Below are 16,202 nucleotides of genomic sequence, written 5' to 3' on the forward strand. Positions count from 1 at the left end.
GCTTCTCTGTTCCTGGGGCCGAGGGAGACCGGTTCTTACACTTTCAAGCAGACATACAAGGATAATCGTTATTAGCATGATTATCTAACGCACTTCTAAAACGTATAACAAATTATTGTAGGGTTGGGTCTTGAATTTTTCCCATGAAACTGCTGGTAGTTTAGGGACCGAATCCATGAGACACGTCTGATTGTGCTGCCTGGGACTCAGAAATTGGAAAAACTTTGTAAGAAGGCAAAGTAGCGTCCCCAGAGTCTCATGGCATCCACTATGAGCATCCAAAGCTAGGGCCTCCTTCTGGTTGACTTGCGCCAAGGGACAGAACAGGAGTCTCTCTTCTGGATACAGATGGGGGTTTTGTCAACATGTAGGTGCTCTGAATCCTTCATAAAAATTATTCTGGCCGATGTTTCTACGTCGGCTTAGGCTTTGGTTCCCTTTTCCTTTCTGAGACGGCGAGCCCCTCTCCCTTTGCCAAGATGGAGGCTCCCTAATCCTCTGGAGGCGGCCCCCGTAGATCGTCTCCGGACAAGAGGGTTGCTAAAAAAGCCCAGTTCTTTTCTAGGGCAGCGGTTACCATTCAGACCCGAGTACTGCCAATTTAGGACACCCAGCGATCGAGAACGTTAGCCAAGATGGTGGCCGCGAAGCTGGACTGGCGTCACCCTCCTCTACCAAGATGGCGGCGGGCGGCTTCCGGCACGCGCTTCCCCAATCCCCTTCAAGATGTCAGAGTGGAGACGGCCACCGTCAGAGTCGGAGCGCGGCGCGAGGAGAGAGAGTGGCTGCCGCCGAGCCCCGGGGCAGGGACGAGGTGGAGCTGCGGCAGCCCCCCGCCTCTGTCAGGAGCTGGCTAGCGCTGTCACCTGTGGGGGCGCAAAAGTTACCTCCCCAAACCCTAAAGCAGCACGGCACAACCTTTCCCCGAGTCACAAAAATCATAATATGTGCCACACAAGGTAGGAGGCTCGGTCCCGGGATCGCCCAAGCCTTCCGGACGCGGCGAGCTGGGGAAGGGGGCTGGGACGGGGGCATCCCGCGCGGTCACCCCTCGCCCCACTCCCCTCTCCTCTCTGTTGGGACAGGCCACGTGTTTCCCTCGGACTGAGGGGGAGGCGCGAAACAGAAACAGCTGGAGGGAGTTTAACGCTGACATTTTACAGCTGCGTGCGTTTTGCTTTATTTGGTGGTGGTGGGGGCAGGGGTCCGACGAACGCGATAGGGTGAGCGACGCTTTGAGTCCAGGGCAGCATATGTCAAGATTGGGGAAGGGGCCTCACGGGGAACTTGGACTAGGGCCCCGGAGGGGGTGGAAGGAGAGGTCAGGGGTTTGGTACTGGGGGAGGACACACTTCGCCAGCAACTTACTATTTCTCTTGCAACTTGCTTTTAGGCCTGGCACCCCCTGCTTTCTTAATCAGAATAAAGAAGTGCAAAGAAATCCAGCTCGCCGGAGGTTTTGCATTTGGCGTGCAACTTCCTTCGAGTGTGAGCGCGCTGGGAGGGAGTGAAGGAGGGGTGGGGGTTGAACTTGGCAGGCGGCGCCTCCTGCCGCCGCCGCCTCGCAGACTCGGGGAAGAGGGTGGGGGACGGTCGGGGCGCGGGGGAGGGTGGGTTCTGCTTTGCAACTTCTCTCCGGGTTCAAGAGCGCGGCGGCGGCGGTTGCAGACCGGGCAGCCCAGACGATGCGGGGGTGGGGGGCCCGCCAGCACGCGACTCCCCCCGGGCCCAGAGTACGTATGCGCTGACCCCCTCCTCTACCCTCTCCTCCTTTAAGCCTCCCCGGAGGGCGTGTCTGGCTGACCAGCCCCGAGCGCTGCTGAGACGCTGCGGCACCGTTTCCGTGCAACCCTGTAGCCCCTTTCGAAGTGACATACTTCGCGCAACTCGGCCCCGGGGCGGCGGCGCGGACCACCCCACAGCTCTGCTGCGGGCCGCGCCCCGGCTCTCCTGCCCGCCCGCTGTCACCCGGAGCTTGCAGCCGAGGGAGAGGGCGAGCTCCAAAGTGGGACCGAGCCGAGGAGCTGGGCGGGGGCGGGAAGGAGGCTGCCAGAAGAGAAACTAGAGAAACTCGGTTTCCCTCTTCAAACCGCCCCAAAGAGACCAGGTCGGCCCCCGCCTCACTTTCTTTTTCCTGGGGTGGGGGCCGAGGAGAAGCCCCGCGCTCCTTGCGGGCGGCAATGCCTAGGGCGGCGGGCGTGCAGGCGCCGTCGGGACCCGGCTGGCGGGCCCGCGCGGAGGGCGTGAGGGCGGGGGCTGCGGGCGCCCCTGCAGTTGCCAAGCGTCGCCAACAGGTTGCACCGTTCCCCGCGGCCGCTGCGCGGCCCCTCGGGCGGGGAGCGGCCGGGGGTGGAGTGGGAGCGCGTGTGTGCGAGTGTGTGCGCGCCGTGGCGCCGCCTCCACCCGCCCCCCGCTCGGTCCCGCTTGCTCGCCCAGGCCGGGCGGCCCTTTCCCGTGTCCGTGCTCCCTCCCCTCCGCCGCCGCCTCCTCCATTTTGCGAGCTCGTGTCTGTGACTGGAGCCCGAGTCGAGTCACCGCCCGCCCGTCGGGGACGGACTCAGTGGGTGGAAGGAGACGCGGCAGCCGGAGCGGCCGAAGCAGCGGGGCGCCGGGACAGGGGACGCGCGCCTCGGAGCCCGGACCTGCGGAGACGAGCACGGAGCGGGGCGGAGGGCTGGCTTGTCAGTTGGGAAATGGGAGACTTTCTTAAATAGGGGCTCTCCCCTCCCCCCATGGAGAAGGGGGCGGCTGTTTACTTCCTTTTTTTAGAAAAAAATATTTCCCTCCTGCTCCTCCTGCTTTCACACGCTAAGTTGTTTATCTCGGCTGCGGCGGGAGCTGCGGACGGTGGCGGGTGAGCGGCGCCGCTGCCCGAGGTAAGAGGCGGGGAGGGGTGGGGGCTCGCTTCGCCGAGGTGCCGCGAGTACGGGAGGCCGAGTCGGGGGCCGCTGTGGGAGCCTGCAAACTTTTATTAGCCTCGGGGAGTGGGGGTTGGGGGCTGGCGAGGGCCGGGTGATGGTGACGAAAGGGCAGCGCGCGGGTGACAGCGCTGGCCTCTTCCTCTCCCTCCGCCGCCGTCGCCCGGCCGAGCCCAGGGGTAGGAACCTGAGCTCGGACTGCCAGGGGAGCCTCGTGCTGCCGGGGCTTTCAAGCCTCTCGTTCCCCGGAGGGAACCCGGGTCTGGTTTCCCCCCAAGTCCCCCTTTCTCTTCCCTCCAAGGGGGCCGTCCCGACACCCCTTTTGATGGTGAACGCTAAGCCGCGTCTGAATTCTACTCGCCCAAATATTTGCACTCCACCCCAGCGCGCCTGAGCGCGGTCAGGGCTGCTGTCGAGGCTCCCGCGCGCCTCGTTCGTGGCGGGCGTGCGGGGCGAGAGAGAGAGTGCGGACGCAGGGCTGACAGCCTGCAACTCGGAGACTTCGGCCGGGCTGGCGTTATCTGGTAGAAGTGGGCGTGTCGGAGGGAGAACTCAACAGGTCTGGACACATTTCTCTCCTAACCTCGCACTTTTTTTTTCTCCCACACCCCCCTTCCGCCCCCAGCAACCCCCCAAGGGCTTGTTCTTTAGCGTTTGACATCATTTCGAGCCTGACGTTTCTAAGTGGCGCTTTTCAGAAAAAGACCCTCCCTAACCGTAATAGTTTTGTGCTGCGATTTTTAACTAGCGCTGATGTTTGGGGTTGCAGACTTGATAGTCGCATTCCTGTAATACTACTTAAGACCCCCTGGCGTGCTTCATGCCCCTGAGTGTGGCAGAGTTATTTGCTAAACGGGGGGGATAATGTAGCTTGAGGGAGCGTTTCGTTTTAGGAAGTATTGTTTTGGTTTCGGGTTTGAAGGCAGCTGTCAAAAAAGCGGCGTGGAAATTCATTAGTCTCTATTCGATACCTTGCGTTTAGAGATCGCTATCAGATACACACGGCGAAGAGTGGGCAGATAAGCAGTTTAACCCTCGAGATTTGTAGTGACAGATCCCCACCCCTCTTTCCACCTTCATTATATTCCCCTTGCAGTGAGGGCCAGTGACATTTATGTTTCTTAGCGTCATCGTATAGGAAAAGTTTCCTTTTATTGGTTGGGATTTGACTATAATGTCCCAAATGTGCCTATCAAAATCTTTGCCCTTCTCTTAAAACATCCTGATTATTAACAATATACTAGCAACCTAATCATCCTCTTGAGAATAGGCTCAGAATTGGGCTAGGTGAAGGTTTAGAATGCGGAGAAAATTATTCTGAGCATTTTGCTTGATACTGTTTTACTTTGATTCGTGTGAATGTGATTTTACAGTTCTGGGTTTTTCTTTTTCAGTACTGAGGTATTTGGAAAGGAAAGATCCTAACTTAGAAGTATATAACAGTATTTTATATTGAGGGTCTCAAGCAATTTAAATAAATGCGTCTTAATCTAGATGTTATTGTGAGTTATAAGGATCAGACAGCGATATTTAAGGTATATTCAAATAAGCTAAAATTGTAGTGAGAAGTTACTGCACAGTCTGTCTTACTTTTTTAAATCTAAATTTTGGTTGTCCTGTATGCAATGTATCATATATCCAAAATTTGGAGGTAGGCACTACTAGGCATATCCAAGTCAGAAATATCGGTTAAAATAAGAGCCTTTTCCCAGCCTATTAGAAGATAAGGAGATCAGCATTGTTTATTTTTCAAATAAAATGTGCATGGTTTACCAGTAGGTTGTATTTTAAAGGGTTGGATGCGTGACTAGGTGGTGGGGGGGAATTTGGGAATAATTGGGGATTGAAAATTGTAGTATAGTATTTATCAAATGTTAAATGTATTGGTTCTTAGCAAACAGTCTCAATTGAAAAAAGGTAGGAATTTTAATGATCAACACTTTTTAAAAAATTAAATACTTTGATATCAACTTGAACCTTCAGAATAATCAGATGTAATGAATTATAATGTCTGTGATTAACAAAGCTACACGTTCAGTGAGTGGCAGGATGAATAGCCATGCTTAGTTGGGAACAGTTTTGTCCTCAGCTGTGCAAATGGACTGCATTGTACTTTTAAATGTGGCACACTGAATGGGAGCAGGGGACATGGCTTTTTATTCTGGAAGATAGAAACTACTCTTCCGATAACAAAGAATTTGATTCGGAGTTAACTAAAAGGTTCATCTAACAGGCTTACTAATCGGATCACAGAGATAATGTGACTTTAGAGCTTATTATGTTTTTCCTCCTTTTTTTTTTTTTTGTAGCTGATATTAACTTATGGACTCCAAAGAATCATTAACTCCTCCCAGTAGAGAAGAAATCCCCAGCAGTGTGCTTAGTCAGGAGAGGGGAAGTGTGATGGATATCTATAAAACCCTAAGGGGAGGAGCTACTGCGAAGGTTTCTGCATCTTCACCGTCACTGGCTGTTGCTTCTCAGTCTGACTCCAAGCAGCAAAGACTTTTGGTTGATTTTCCAAAAGGCTCAGTAAGCAATGTGCAGCAGCCAGATCTGTCCAAAGCAGTTTCACTCTCAATGGGACTGTACATGGGAGAGCCAGAAACAAAAGTGATGGGAAATGACCTGGGATTCCCACAGCAGGGCCAAATCAGCCTTTCCTCTGGGGAAACAGACTTTCGGCTTCTGGAAGAAAGCATTGCAAACCTCAATAGGTCGACCAGTGTTCCAGAGAACCCTAAGAGTTCAGCATCTGCTGCTGCTTCTGCTGTCCCCACAGAGAAGGAGTTTCCAAAAACTCTCTCTGATTCATCTTCAGAACAGCAAAATTTGAAGGGCCAGACTGGTACCAATGGTGGCAATGTGAAGTTATATACCACAGACCAAAGCACCTTGGACATTTTGCAGGATTTGGAGTTTTCCTCTGGGTCCCCAGGTAAAGAGACGAGTGAGAGTCCATGGAGATCAGAACTGTTAATGGATGAAAACTGTTTGCTTTCTCCTTTGGAAGGAGAGGATGATCCATTCCTTTTGGAAGGAAACTCGAATGAGGACTGTAAGCCTCTCATTTTACCGGACACTAAACCTAAAGTTAAGGATAATGGAGATCTGATCTTATCAAGCCCCAGCAGTGTACCACTGCCCCAAGTGAAAACAGAAAAAGAAGATTTCATCGAACTCTGCACCCCTGGGGTAATTAAGCAAGAGAAACTAGGCCCAGTTTACTGTCAGGCCAACTTTTCTGGAGCAAACATTGGCAAAATGTCTGCCATTTCTGTTCATGGCGTGAGTACCTCTGGAGGACAGATGTACCACTATGACATGAATACAGCATCCCTTTCTCAACAGCAGGATCAGAAGCCTATTTTTAATGTCATTCCACCAATTCCTGTTGGTTCAGAAAATTGGAATAGGTGCCAAGGATCTGGAGATGACAACTTGACTTCCTTGGGGACTTTGAACTTCCCTGGTCGATCGGTTTTTTCTAATGGCTACTCAAGGTAAGATCAATGCCTTTCTATTTCTTAAGAATGGTACATCTAAGATGGGTTAATAGATTTAAACATTTGTTTGCATGTGTTCTGCAAAGATTCATGTGCTTTTTCATATGAATAAGTTTAAGCGGTTTTTGAAAGTAGGCACTGTAGACAACTTAAGTAATTTATCTACATGTAACCACTTGAAGTTTTTCCCATAACTAGTGATATTCGGTATCTCATTGACCAGTGGTGAAGATTTCATTTAAAAACTTTAAAATAGTATTACTCGCTAACATATCTTAAGTAAAAATTATATAAATTCAAGAGAGTATAACGTCTGATGATATATTTTTGTGTATGTTCATTTAGCTGTTTTAGAATGTGCTCTTACGTTATAATAAAAAATACCCTTAATTACATAATCAAAAGTTGTGCTGATGTATAGGTACATCTGTGAAGTGTTAGCTTGAGAGTAAAGGGTTAAAAATTAGAAGTTCTAACAATGAGCCCTATTCTTCAAACTGAACCTTCTGTTGAAGAATTTGCCTTTTGAGATTGCTAAAGCAATGCAGTGAACAGCGTACCAGACCTGTAGTATTAGACATAGGTTTTGCTCACAGGGTTCCCAACCTAAGGTAAACAAGTTGTCTGCTGATCATTGTCTTTAAGAAAGGAATTAATGGCAACATGGTGCAAAACAAAATTTTACTTTCAAATGCTCCTGCAAGTTCTAAAATAGATAACTGATGGCCAAAATTGTTAATATTCAATTCTCAGTTGTTTGGTTTCTGTCTAATTTTTACTCATAAGTATACTGACATTTCTGTCTGATACCATAAAGTTCTGTTAAAATAGAATTATCAGAAAAAATTCTGAATTTAGATATCTGTGCTGGCCGAGGTTAAGTTCTCTACCCTATACTCCCATCACCAATTCAGAAAAGTGCTAGACTATATGTCCTTTTTAGGTGTGAAGGAAAATATAAAAATGTGGATTGCAGTGAAAGACAAGAGATTAATTAGAGTGGTTTTTTTTTTTTGAAAAAAAATCACAGTGATTTATTTGTATGTAACCATTTCAAGTTTTTTCTTAAATATTAGTGATATTTGTCATTCCCATTAACTAGCCATTGAGATTTAACTCTCTTTAAAATACTTTCTACTATGAAAGGTATCTTAATACTGAGGTGTTTCTTTTCTTTCTTGTTTACGTAGGAAGCTTTTCTTGTTAGGGAAAAAATTTAGACGCAAATTTAGGCTATGTTCTATCCTTCTAAAAGGCTTAGTTGCTATCGAAAGAAAAAACAACTTGGTTATTATGTGTCTTAATGCAAACTTCCTACTAATCTATTATTTAAATAATAATTATTTAGAAGAATACAATATTTTATTATTGTCTTTCTGAACTGAAGGGTTAAAATGTTTTCAATAAGGAGACTTGAGATGTTTCTTATTGCATAAGCTGTTGTGTTTTCAATGTTAAAAGACAGGCTGTGTTTTAAATTTTTGGCAATGGAATTCATGTGCTTGGTTTTCTTAAAAGAGTTGAGTACGGTTGATTTGATTAAGCTATCTGTAGGAAACTATTAAATTGATTTATAAAACATGTAATTGTACAAAGAAAGATAATACATTTTAGGAAACTCTTGGGGATTATTAATGCATTTTGTCCTGATAGTCATCATGGTATTGTTTTCATTTTCCTTACTATAAAAAAAATGGCATGGAACAAAACTTATTTTCCATTCACTATGAACTTTCGTTAAGCCCTGTAAAATCTGGGATATGGAGTATGTCATAGATGAACATAGTTACCCTTAAATCATTAAAGATAACTTTAATACTTTAACTTTCATGGTATTTTATTACATGACATGTCTTCACATATTTTTAGTTTGAGCCTCATAACAACCTTATGGAGGTAGGCGGGGCGATGACGTAGCTCTTTAGAAGTTCTTTAATATCCAATGAAATTATTATTTTTATGCCAATGTGTGATTTGGAATTATAATCAGTAGTCTCTGTACTAACAAAAAGGTGTAATACCTTACACAGGATCATTTGTTAATGTTTGAAAATTTTATACCTTAAGCCATTAACTTAGCACTGGGAACTGCGATTACCCAGAACAAAGCTTCATCCAAATAAATTGAAACAATGTTTCTTTTTAAACCATCACTGAATTAGTCTATTGTTTCCAAACAACAGCCTTGATATAACTAAAACTGGTTGCTTTCTCTTCTCTATATGTTATATGATTCTAGCCAAATAGAAGCTATGATCAATGACCCTGAGTGATCAGCAAATAAATTAACACGTTGAGACCACAACTTGATTGAATACTGACTTTATGACTTTAGATAGAAAAATATTAAATGCCACTAATAACTTCAGTTGAATTCCTTTTAAATTAAAAAATAGCATAAATTGTAATTTGACTTCTTAAAATGCAACGTTAGAATTGCTTTTTATCGGAATGTTTTTTAATAAAAAAAGCACCTTATTCTCTGGGTATGGAGGGAGGCAGTTCCTTCAGACGTGTCAATGCACCACAACCTTGAGTTATCACATTAAATTGTAAAATTAGTGAATATCATGATTGAGCACAATAAAGCATTTTCTTTTTAAGGTTTAAGTTCACTGACAGGAAAACAAGAGAAACCTTACTTAAAGAAATCCATTCTTTAAGTAAAATGAACTAGCCATTCTAACTTTATGCTTTTTTAAATACTAACATTCAGTAGGTTTCGCATAAACTTATAACGTTGATGAAGGCATATTTCTGCATAATTTGATCTTCAACATTGTTTTACTTCAGCATTAATGGTGAAACGCTGAAAAGTAGAGAAAAGGAAATGGTTTTAGGTGGAATTAGAGCTTTTATTGAGATTATGTTGAAATTTTGGCATTAAAAAGTTGTCTGTTTCCTGAAGCGTGGGATTACTGGAGAGAAAGTGATGCAGGATGAATCTGAACTTGTAAATTCAGTCTTAGGTGGAGTCTAGGGCTCTGACAATTGGCACTTAGTGAAGCTACTAAAATTTATGTAGGTTTTAACGTCTTTCATTAATCACATCTGTGTCTAATTTTATAAAGTAATGAAATTGAAGACCTACACAAACACAGAGTGAGGCAAATTCTGCCCCTTTCTTATTTTTCTCATTAACATCATGTTGAATGTTTCCTCAGAAAAAGGAAACATAAAGAAGAGATTTTGTTTTGACGATGATTTACCCTTCCCCCTTTTTAATGGATACTTTCTTTACTTCCTACCTTTTCTTTTTCCTTTCTTTCCAAAGGTTCTGACAATGGATGTTTCAGTGTCTTTTAAGCTTAATATTTCTGATTTTCATTCACACAACTGATTTTTAATGTTAAAGGAGATTTTCTTCGGGGCATATATTTATTTACTTATTTTAAGCTTTATGATAAAACTCTTTTAAATTCTATACCTTGTTATGGCTATATGATTAGTAAAAGAAAGAAACTTTTAAAACATACTGTGTATTCAGGTGTGTCAATTTAGTGTGGAATGACTAATACAGAAATGTGTGACTAGCATGTGGTCAGATTTTATTGAATTTACTTCTTACGATGTTTCTTTGGCTATTCCCCTTATATTTTTATAATTGGTAACGATTTATATTCATAATGCTGTCTTGGTTTTGTCTGTGTTTTAGATATTTTAGTTTGACCACTTTCAATATTTTATTGAATGCTTACACATTTTATGAAAGACTTTTTCTGAAGTATACCTTGCATAAAATATAGGTTAAATGCAAATTGTATTAATAGTGAAATTAGTATGTGGGTAGAGATCACTTTAGGGACCTTTCGAGATGCTAGTAAAGGAGAGACTGGATCAAAAGAGTTTATTTTAGTTTGTGCCTAATGTGAAAGACTGAGCATCTGCATTAATTGGTTAGTTATATAAGTCTTAATCTACCCTGGCCTGCAGATGATTGAAATAGCCTAGTTATGTTAGGAAATCTTAATTTACATTAAGTTTAGAATAGGTCTAGGGCATAGGTATTAAAACATATTTTTACTTTAAGGATTATACCTAATTTTAATTAGCAGTGAGGTCTCATTATGTACTACATTTATGTGAACAAATTAAATAGGCAAAATAGGTTTGTGCCAAATATAACGTTTACCCTTCTGAGGACATCCTGGTAACATTTTCATCAAGAGTAATTGTGTAATGTAGTATTTACAGGTATTTGCTAAATTAATGGGCACTTGCTTCCATTATTTCTGAGTCATGGAAAATATATATTGGTGAATCCTATGGCATAAAGAGCTTTCAAGAAATATTTTGTTGAATTAAGCTATAACTGAAAAAAAAAAAACAATTACTTATTGACCTTTACAGAAGGGGTTTAAAAGCCCATGCCCTCCTTATTTCTGTAGCTTCAGAAAGCCAACTGCTCTCATTTTCTTCTGGCATATTGTACTTGGGTTTTGTATTTTTCAAGTAAATAAAAATATTCCTATGGAGAGCTCCCATTTTAAAAAAGAAAAGATTCATTGAGTGTTCCCTTTGAATTGTGTGTGATCATTTCCATGCTAAACTGGATTAGAGTGTGACTTGTGATGATGATTTTTAAAAAATTTTTACATATTAAGAAAAATACAATCTTATAGCTGTTCAAAATTAGTTGCTGATAGTGGTCGTAACCCCCAAACACCTAATTTTAACCCATTGCTTTCTTTATTCCTCAAAACCATCTCAAATGTCTCTAAATAGAGGATTTCCAGTGGTAGTCTGTGAATTAATGGGGGAGGGGAGGGAGAAAGAGGAGCAACAGAGGTGTGGAATAGTGGAGATGAGTTTTAGAAATATCAAGAGATTTCTGAAAACCAACAATTTGGATCAATTGTCATGAATTCAGAGGTTTAAGAAGAGAGAATTAGGGCTATGTTTGTGTACAAGGGAGTGAACCACCCAGGATTACAATTTAGTTTCTTTCTTTTGAGGTAGAAATCTAAAACTAATTGTGGTGATATAATCTTAATTGTTTATGGAGTTATGTTGTCTCTTGCTATGTTTTACTACCAAAAAAAGGATGCAATGCACATTTTACTTTTAGATTATTTCAGCTAAGATGAAGTTCATGTTTGTCCCATTTTTATTTAAAATTGTATTTTATAAAAATGATTATTTAAAAATGGGACAAACTTGAACTTGATTTGAACTTAACATGAATATGAACTTATGAACTTAACAAATACGAACTGCTATTTAATTAATGGAAATCTGATGACTTGAAAGCAGTTGAAGTAATGATGTCTTATGTTGACAGAACCATTCCATATTTCGTAGTGCACTTTTACATACATTGTCAACCATGGTGAGCAACCCTTTTCTTTGGTAATGTGTTTCCATGGGTTATGTATTTTTCTGCTGGAATATTAAGGAAATTAAATTCTTAATGGTACATATGCAGAGTAAATTATGGGGTTCTGCAAGTGCTAGACAGTCATTTAAACGATACTGCAATGTAGTCCTTAAATCTAATTATTTTGAATGAAAATGTGTCATCCCCTAATTTTTTGTTTGGGCCAATTTAAATATTAATGACTTATCCTGGCAGAGTTGCATGCTTAAACATACTTTTTTCAGAATAACCCAAGTATTAATACTGAGTGCTTTAAAATATTTTTTTCTTTTTAGCATGTTTCAACAAGATTAATAGTGTCTATAATGCAAGTTTAGTGAAAGTACCTCTTATTTTAGATTTTTTTTTTCATTCATACCATGGGGCACCAAAAATACAAAAGGGGAGAAAAAGGTTTAATGATATGATAGTTGTAGATGTTTTATACATCGTTTTACCTTGCATTTTTATTTTGTAACTAATAACTTGAGAGTTCAACTCAACTATGCAGGGTTTAAGACATATGGTTTGTTGCAATAAGTGTTAACTTATTTCCTTTTATGATAAAATTAGCCTTTATTCTAGTTGATTTCATAATTGTCCATAATAATATTTAGCCCTGGCTATTATGAAAGTATATTTGATAGCCAAATTTTGAAATCTATTATGAAATGACATACAATTTAGTACATGATTTATTATTTCATGATGGTTGGAGCAATGCTGACTTGCGACCTTATGATCGTCACATGTTGAACATTAAAGCTCTACCAGTTTGTTGTGGACACTATTTTACTTTATGTTATTGTTGTGGTTGTTTTAATGTTTTGTTTTATAATTACTTGGGCTTCCTTAATTTTAAGATGATTTACATTGTGAGATTTGGTGCCTTTTGTTTTTTAACACTCAGATCCCTTCCAAACAATTTGATGTATTTTTCTATAGTATTATTCATACTAGAAAAACACTAAACTAATAATCCAAGACTTGAATTCTAATGCTGAGGGAAGATAATCTATAACCTTGGATAATTAGGTATTTTGGAGTGAAAAATATTTTCTTTGCATCTATGTCTGAATTGTTCTGAAAACACCTGTGTGTGTGTGTGTGTGTTTCTAAAATTCTATAATCCTCAACCTATCAATTTGATAAGGGAAGTAATTGGGGTAGAGAATGGTATACTGAAGTTGGTTCTTTGACATATTCTTTGTACATTATCAAAAGAAAACAAGAATGAGCCCAGATTTGGTATTTTTGTAAGGATTTAAAATAATGCAGTTGGTGGCACATAAAAAAAGAAAAGGTAACTATTGCTGTTGTTAGAACCTGAGAGGTGGGACTCCCAGAGGTTGCTTTATATGTTAGGTATTTTAGATTAGAGCATAAAAGAACTTGCAAGTTCATCGGCTTCAAGATGAGAAATTGAGACCCATAGAAAGTGTTCAGGGAAAGACTGCAGAATTAATTAGTGATGTAGCCGGGTTGAATATTCCAATTCTCCATTATCTAAGCTTCCCAGCAGGCTTCTCTGATCATCTAGGTCTCTTCCAGCGATATGAAACAAATAGCTGATTAATATAATGCAGACTAGTCAGATGTTTTAAAAAAGTTACCTTGACACATTTTAGATTTTTATAATAAAATATACAGTGTCTATGTGCTTCCCTGTAAATTTTGTTGACTATTTTTTGCCTAATAATGATCGAGCACTAATTACGTGGCAGCCCTACACTAAGCACTTTGCACGCATTCATCTCATTTAAATCTCTTAATCCTACGAAAGTTTTTATTCTGGTTTCTATGTTAAGTTTCTGATTCTGTCAATATCCATGTAGGACAAAAGGCAGCTGTTTTACGGGTAGGAAAACGTGAGGCATTTAAAGAGCAAAAGAGAAAAGAATAGCCAGGAAACCTTAATACTGATCTGAAGGGAAGTATTTAATATTTGGTGTTAGAAATTCCTCATGCATCTTTAATAATTTTTATTTGTCAACACTGAATCTTTAAACGCTATATACAGGAGAAATAGGATCAAGCCTCTGTTCTTTTGTTTATATTTGTGTACTAGTTGCTTTTTGTCAGTTTCCACTTCTGTAAGAAAGCCAGAGCATTTTTGCCTGACAGGATTTGTGCATGTGTGTTTACTTTGAAAATTAAAAAGCATTATAAAAATGCAAGGTGGAATTTTTAAAGCTCTGCCAAGTACACTCAGCTCAAACCAGCATGACCCTCGTTGGCTAAGTGTGTTATGACATCTGTGACTGGTGTAGGTATTTCCTATTCTCAAGCACTGAGAATTTCTTAGTGCCTACTGTATGCAATCCCTGAAGGGCCATGGATCTCAGTTTCGTAAGGACTACTATATTTAAAGCCTTTAAGTGTCAAGATAATTATCTTTACGTTGATTTTTTCTTTTCAGTTTTAGTTTTTTTGTAGCTCCTTCAACAAAGCTTTACGATGGATTTTGTTACATCTCAGATAATACCATTTAATTTGAACAGCCGTGTTTGATCACTTCAACATTGTTATCTTTTTATGAGTAAATGGTAGAATATCCCCTTTCTACTATTTTTTATTGTGTAGTATTCTTATAAAATCAAGTACACAAAGATTCTTTGTCATTAAGAGACTTTAATTTGCCTGAAAGAGAATGAAATTATCAGCTTTACATTTTTTTCACATTTATTATATTTAGTGAAGCTGTATGAAAAAGAGCTTTTGGGTATATTGAATACCAAAATTTATACTAAGTGTATAAATTTGGGAGGATTATGAAACTTAACTGCATTTACTATTAATAACTTTTTTCTTTATTAATCAAGTGTTTGAAAAAAACTTCAGTAAAACAAATTTGATGGATTAAAACAAAGTTACACATCTCTTTTTCTATATAACAGAGTCAAGCATAGTAGTAGTAAATGGCAGTTTAAGTTGGTAAACATACCAATGTAAAACATCAGTTTGTAGGCAGCTGTCTTAGACAGAAACTTTAAAAATGTTAATTAGAACACTTCATGAAATTAGTCACCTAGAATCCAGCTGGGTTTATTAAGGACTAAATAGAGTGATTTAAAAAAACAAACAAACAAAAAAAACAGAAAACCCAAAATGGATTTTGTATTTCTAAGCCTCCACATTGGGAGGCTATGGATATTATTCCTCTTTTGAAAATGCCTTCAGAGCCACCTTGTAAACCATAAAAGAAAATTGGACTCATTACACTGTAGTAACACCTAAAATGTTCTTGCTTAATCAGTAAATGTATTTATTCCTTAGCTTGATCACTTACCTTATTCGTGTGACTCCAAATGATTTGAGCATTTCCAGATAGTTAGAAATTCAGTCCTCTCTCAAATTATGACATTTTATTTTCATTGAGAGTATTTATTAATAAAACAACCCACATAGGTATTTCTACAGAAAACGATTAATTCTGTTTTGAATATGCCTGGAGTAAGTGCACGGCCTCCCAGGGTGACTACTTTCAAAGGGATGATGCTCAGTGGTTAAGTTCTGATTTGTGTTTTAAGTTATTAAAGAACTTTAAGGCCAGCACAGTGGCTCACACCTGTAATCCTAACACTTTGGGAGGCTTGCTTGAGTTTAGGAGTTTGAGACCAGCCTGAGCAAGAGTAGAGACCCTGTCTCTACTAAAAATAGAAAAATTAGCCAGGTGTGGAGGCTGAGGCAGGAGGATCACTTGAGCTCAGGAGTTTGAGGTTGCAGTGAGCTATAATGATGCCACTACACTCTAGCTGGGGCGACAGAGCGAGACCCTGTTTGAAAAAAAAAAAAAAAGGAACTTTATGCTAGCAGCTTATATATTCTCTTTTCTTGACATGGTACAGAAAAAAATAGAGATTACTCTCACCTCTAATCGTGATTTTTTTCATAAGTGTTTATTTTGTGTTTAAGTAAGGTGGGCCTGCTTTTGGCTTTGACTTGCTTGACTTGAAGGAAATTTGGTGATAGCAGATATAAAATAAATATAATGTAAATTCCTGTAACAATCTCCAAAATAGCTTAATTTCCCATTCCAGTTCTTCAGTGTCAGGGAATCAACTATCTGACAATCATTGTGGCAAGAATAACTCAAGTACACTAAAATTATTTACACCCATAAAATAGTTTTAACTGAGAGTCATTTTCCACTTTTATTTCTCATAATCTAAAAAGAAAATCTCTGCTGTTACTGACAGTACTTTAAAAAATTAAGTGAATTTTAGTTGTTACTACTGTTTTCTAAATTTAATCGTGTTTATTATTTATGAAATGCAAGGATTAGAATGGATCCTGGTCTTTGAAATCAGGAAGATACATGTAGTGGTATAAAAAATAGGATATACCTTTTGTAACCATTCTGTTAGTGCTAAAATTCTTTGAGAGGATTTCTTTGTGAGAACATCTTGCTTGAGAACTTTA

General features: G+C 40.3%; 1 protein-coding gene across 1 annotated transcript in view; it reads left to right on the forward strand.

The window, feature by feature from the left end:
- Positions 1–784: 784 nt before the first annotated feature.
- NR3C1 (nuclear receptor subfamily 3, group C, member 1 (glucocorticoid receptor)) overlaps positions 785–16,202 on the forward strand; it is a 151,259-nt gene continuing 135,841 nt past the window's right edge. Inside the window, exons 1-2 of the mRNA XM_012645780.1 lie at positions 785–959; positions 5,228–6,421. Of these exons, the coding sequence (XP_012501234.1) occupies positions 5,241–6,421 (1,181 nt within the window). The 5' untranslated portion in view covers positions 785–959; positions 5,228–5,240. The remainder of the gene's footprint in view (positions 960–5,227; positions 6,422–16,202) is intronic.

Source organism: Propithecus coquereli, unplaced genomic scaffold (genome assembly GCF_000956105.1).
Source record: "Propithecus coquereli isolate 6110/MARCELLA unplaced genomic scaffold, Pcoq_1.0 Scaffold236, whole genome shotgun sequence".
Taxonomy (NCBI): Eukaryota; Metazoa; Chordata; class Mammalia; order Primates; family Indriidae; genus Propithecus; species Propithecus coquereli.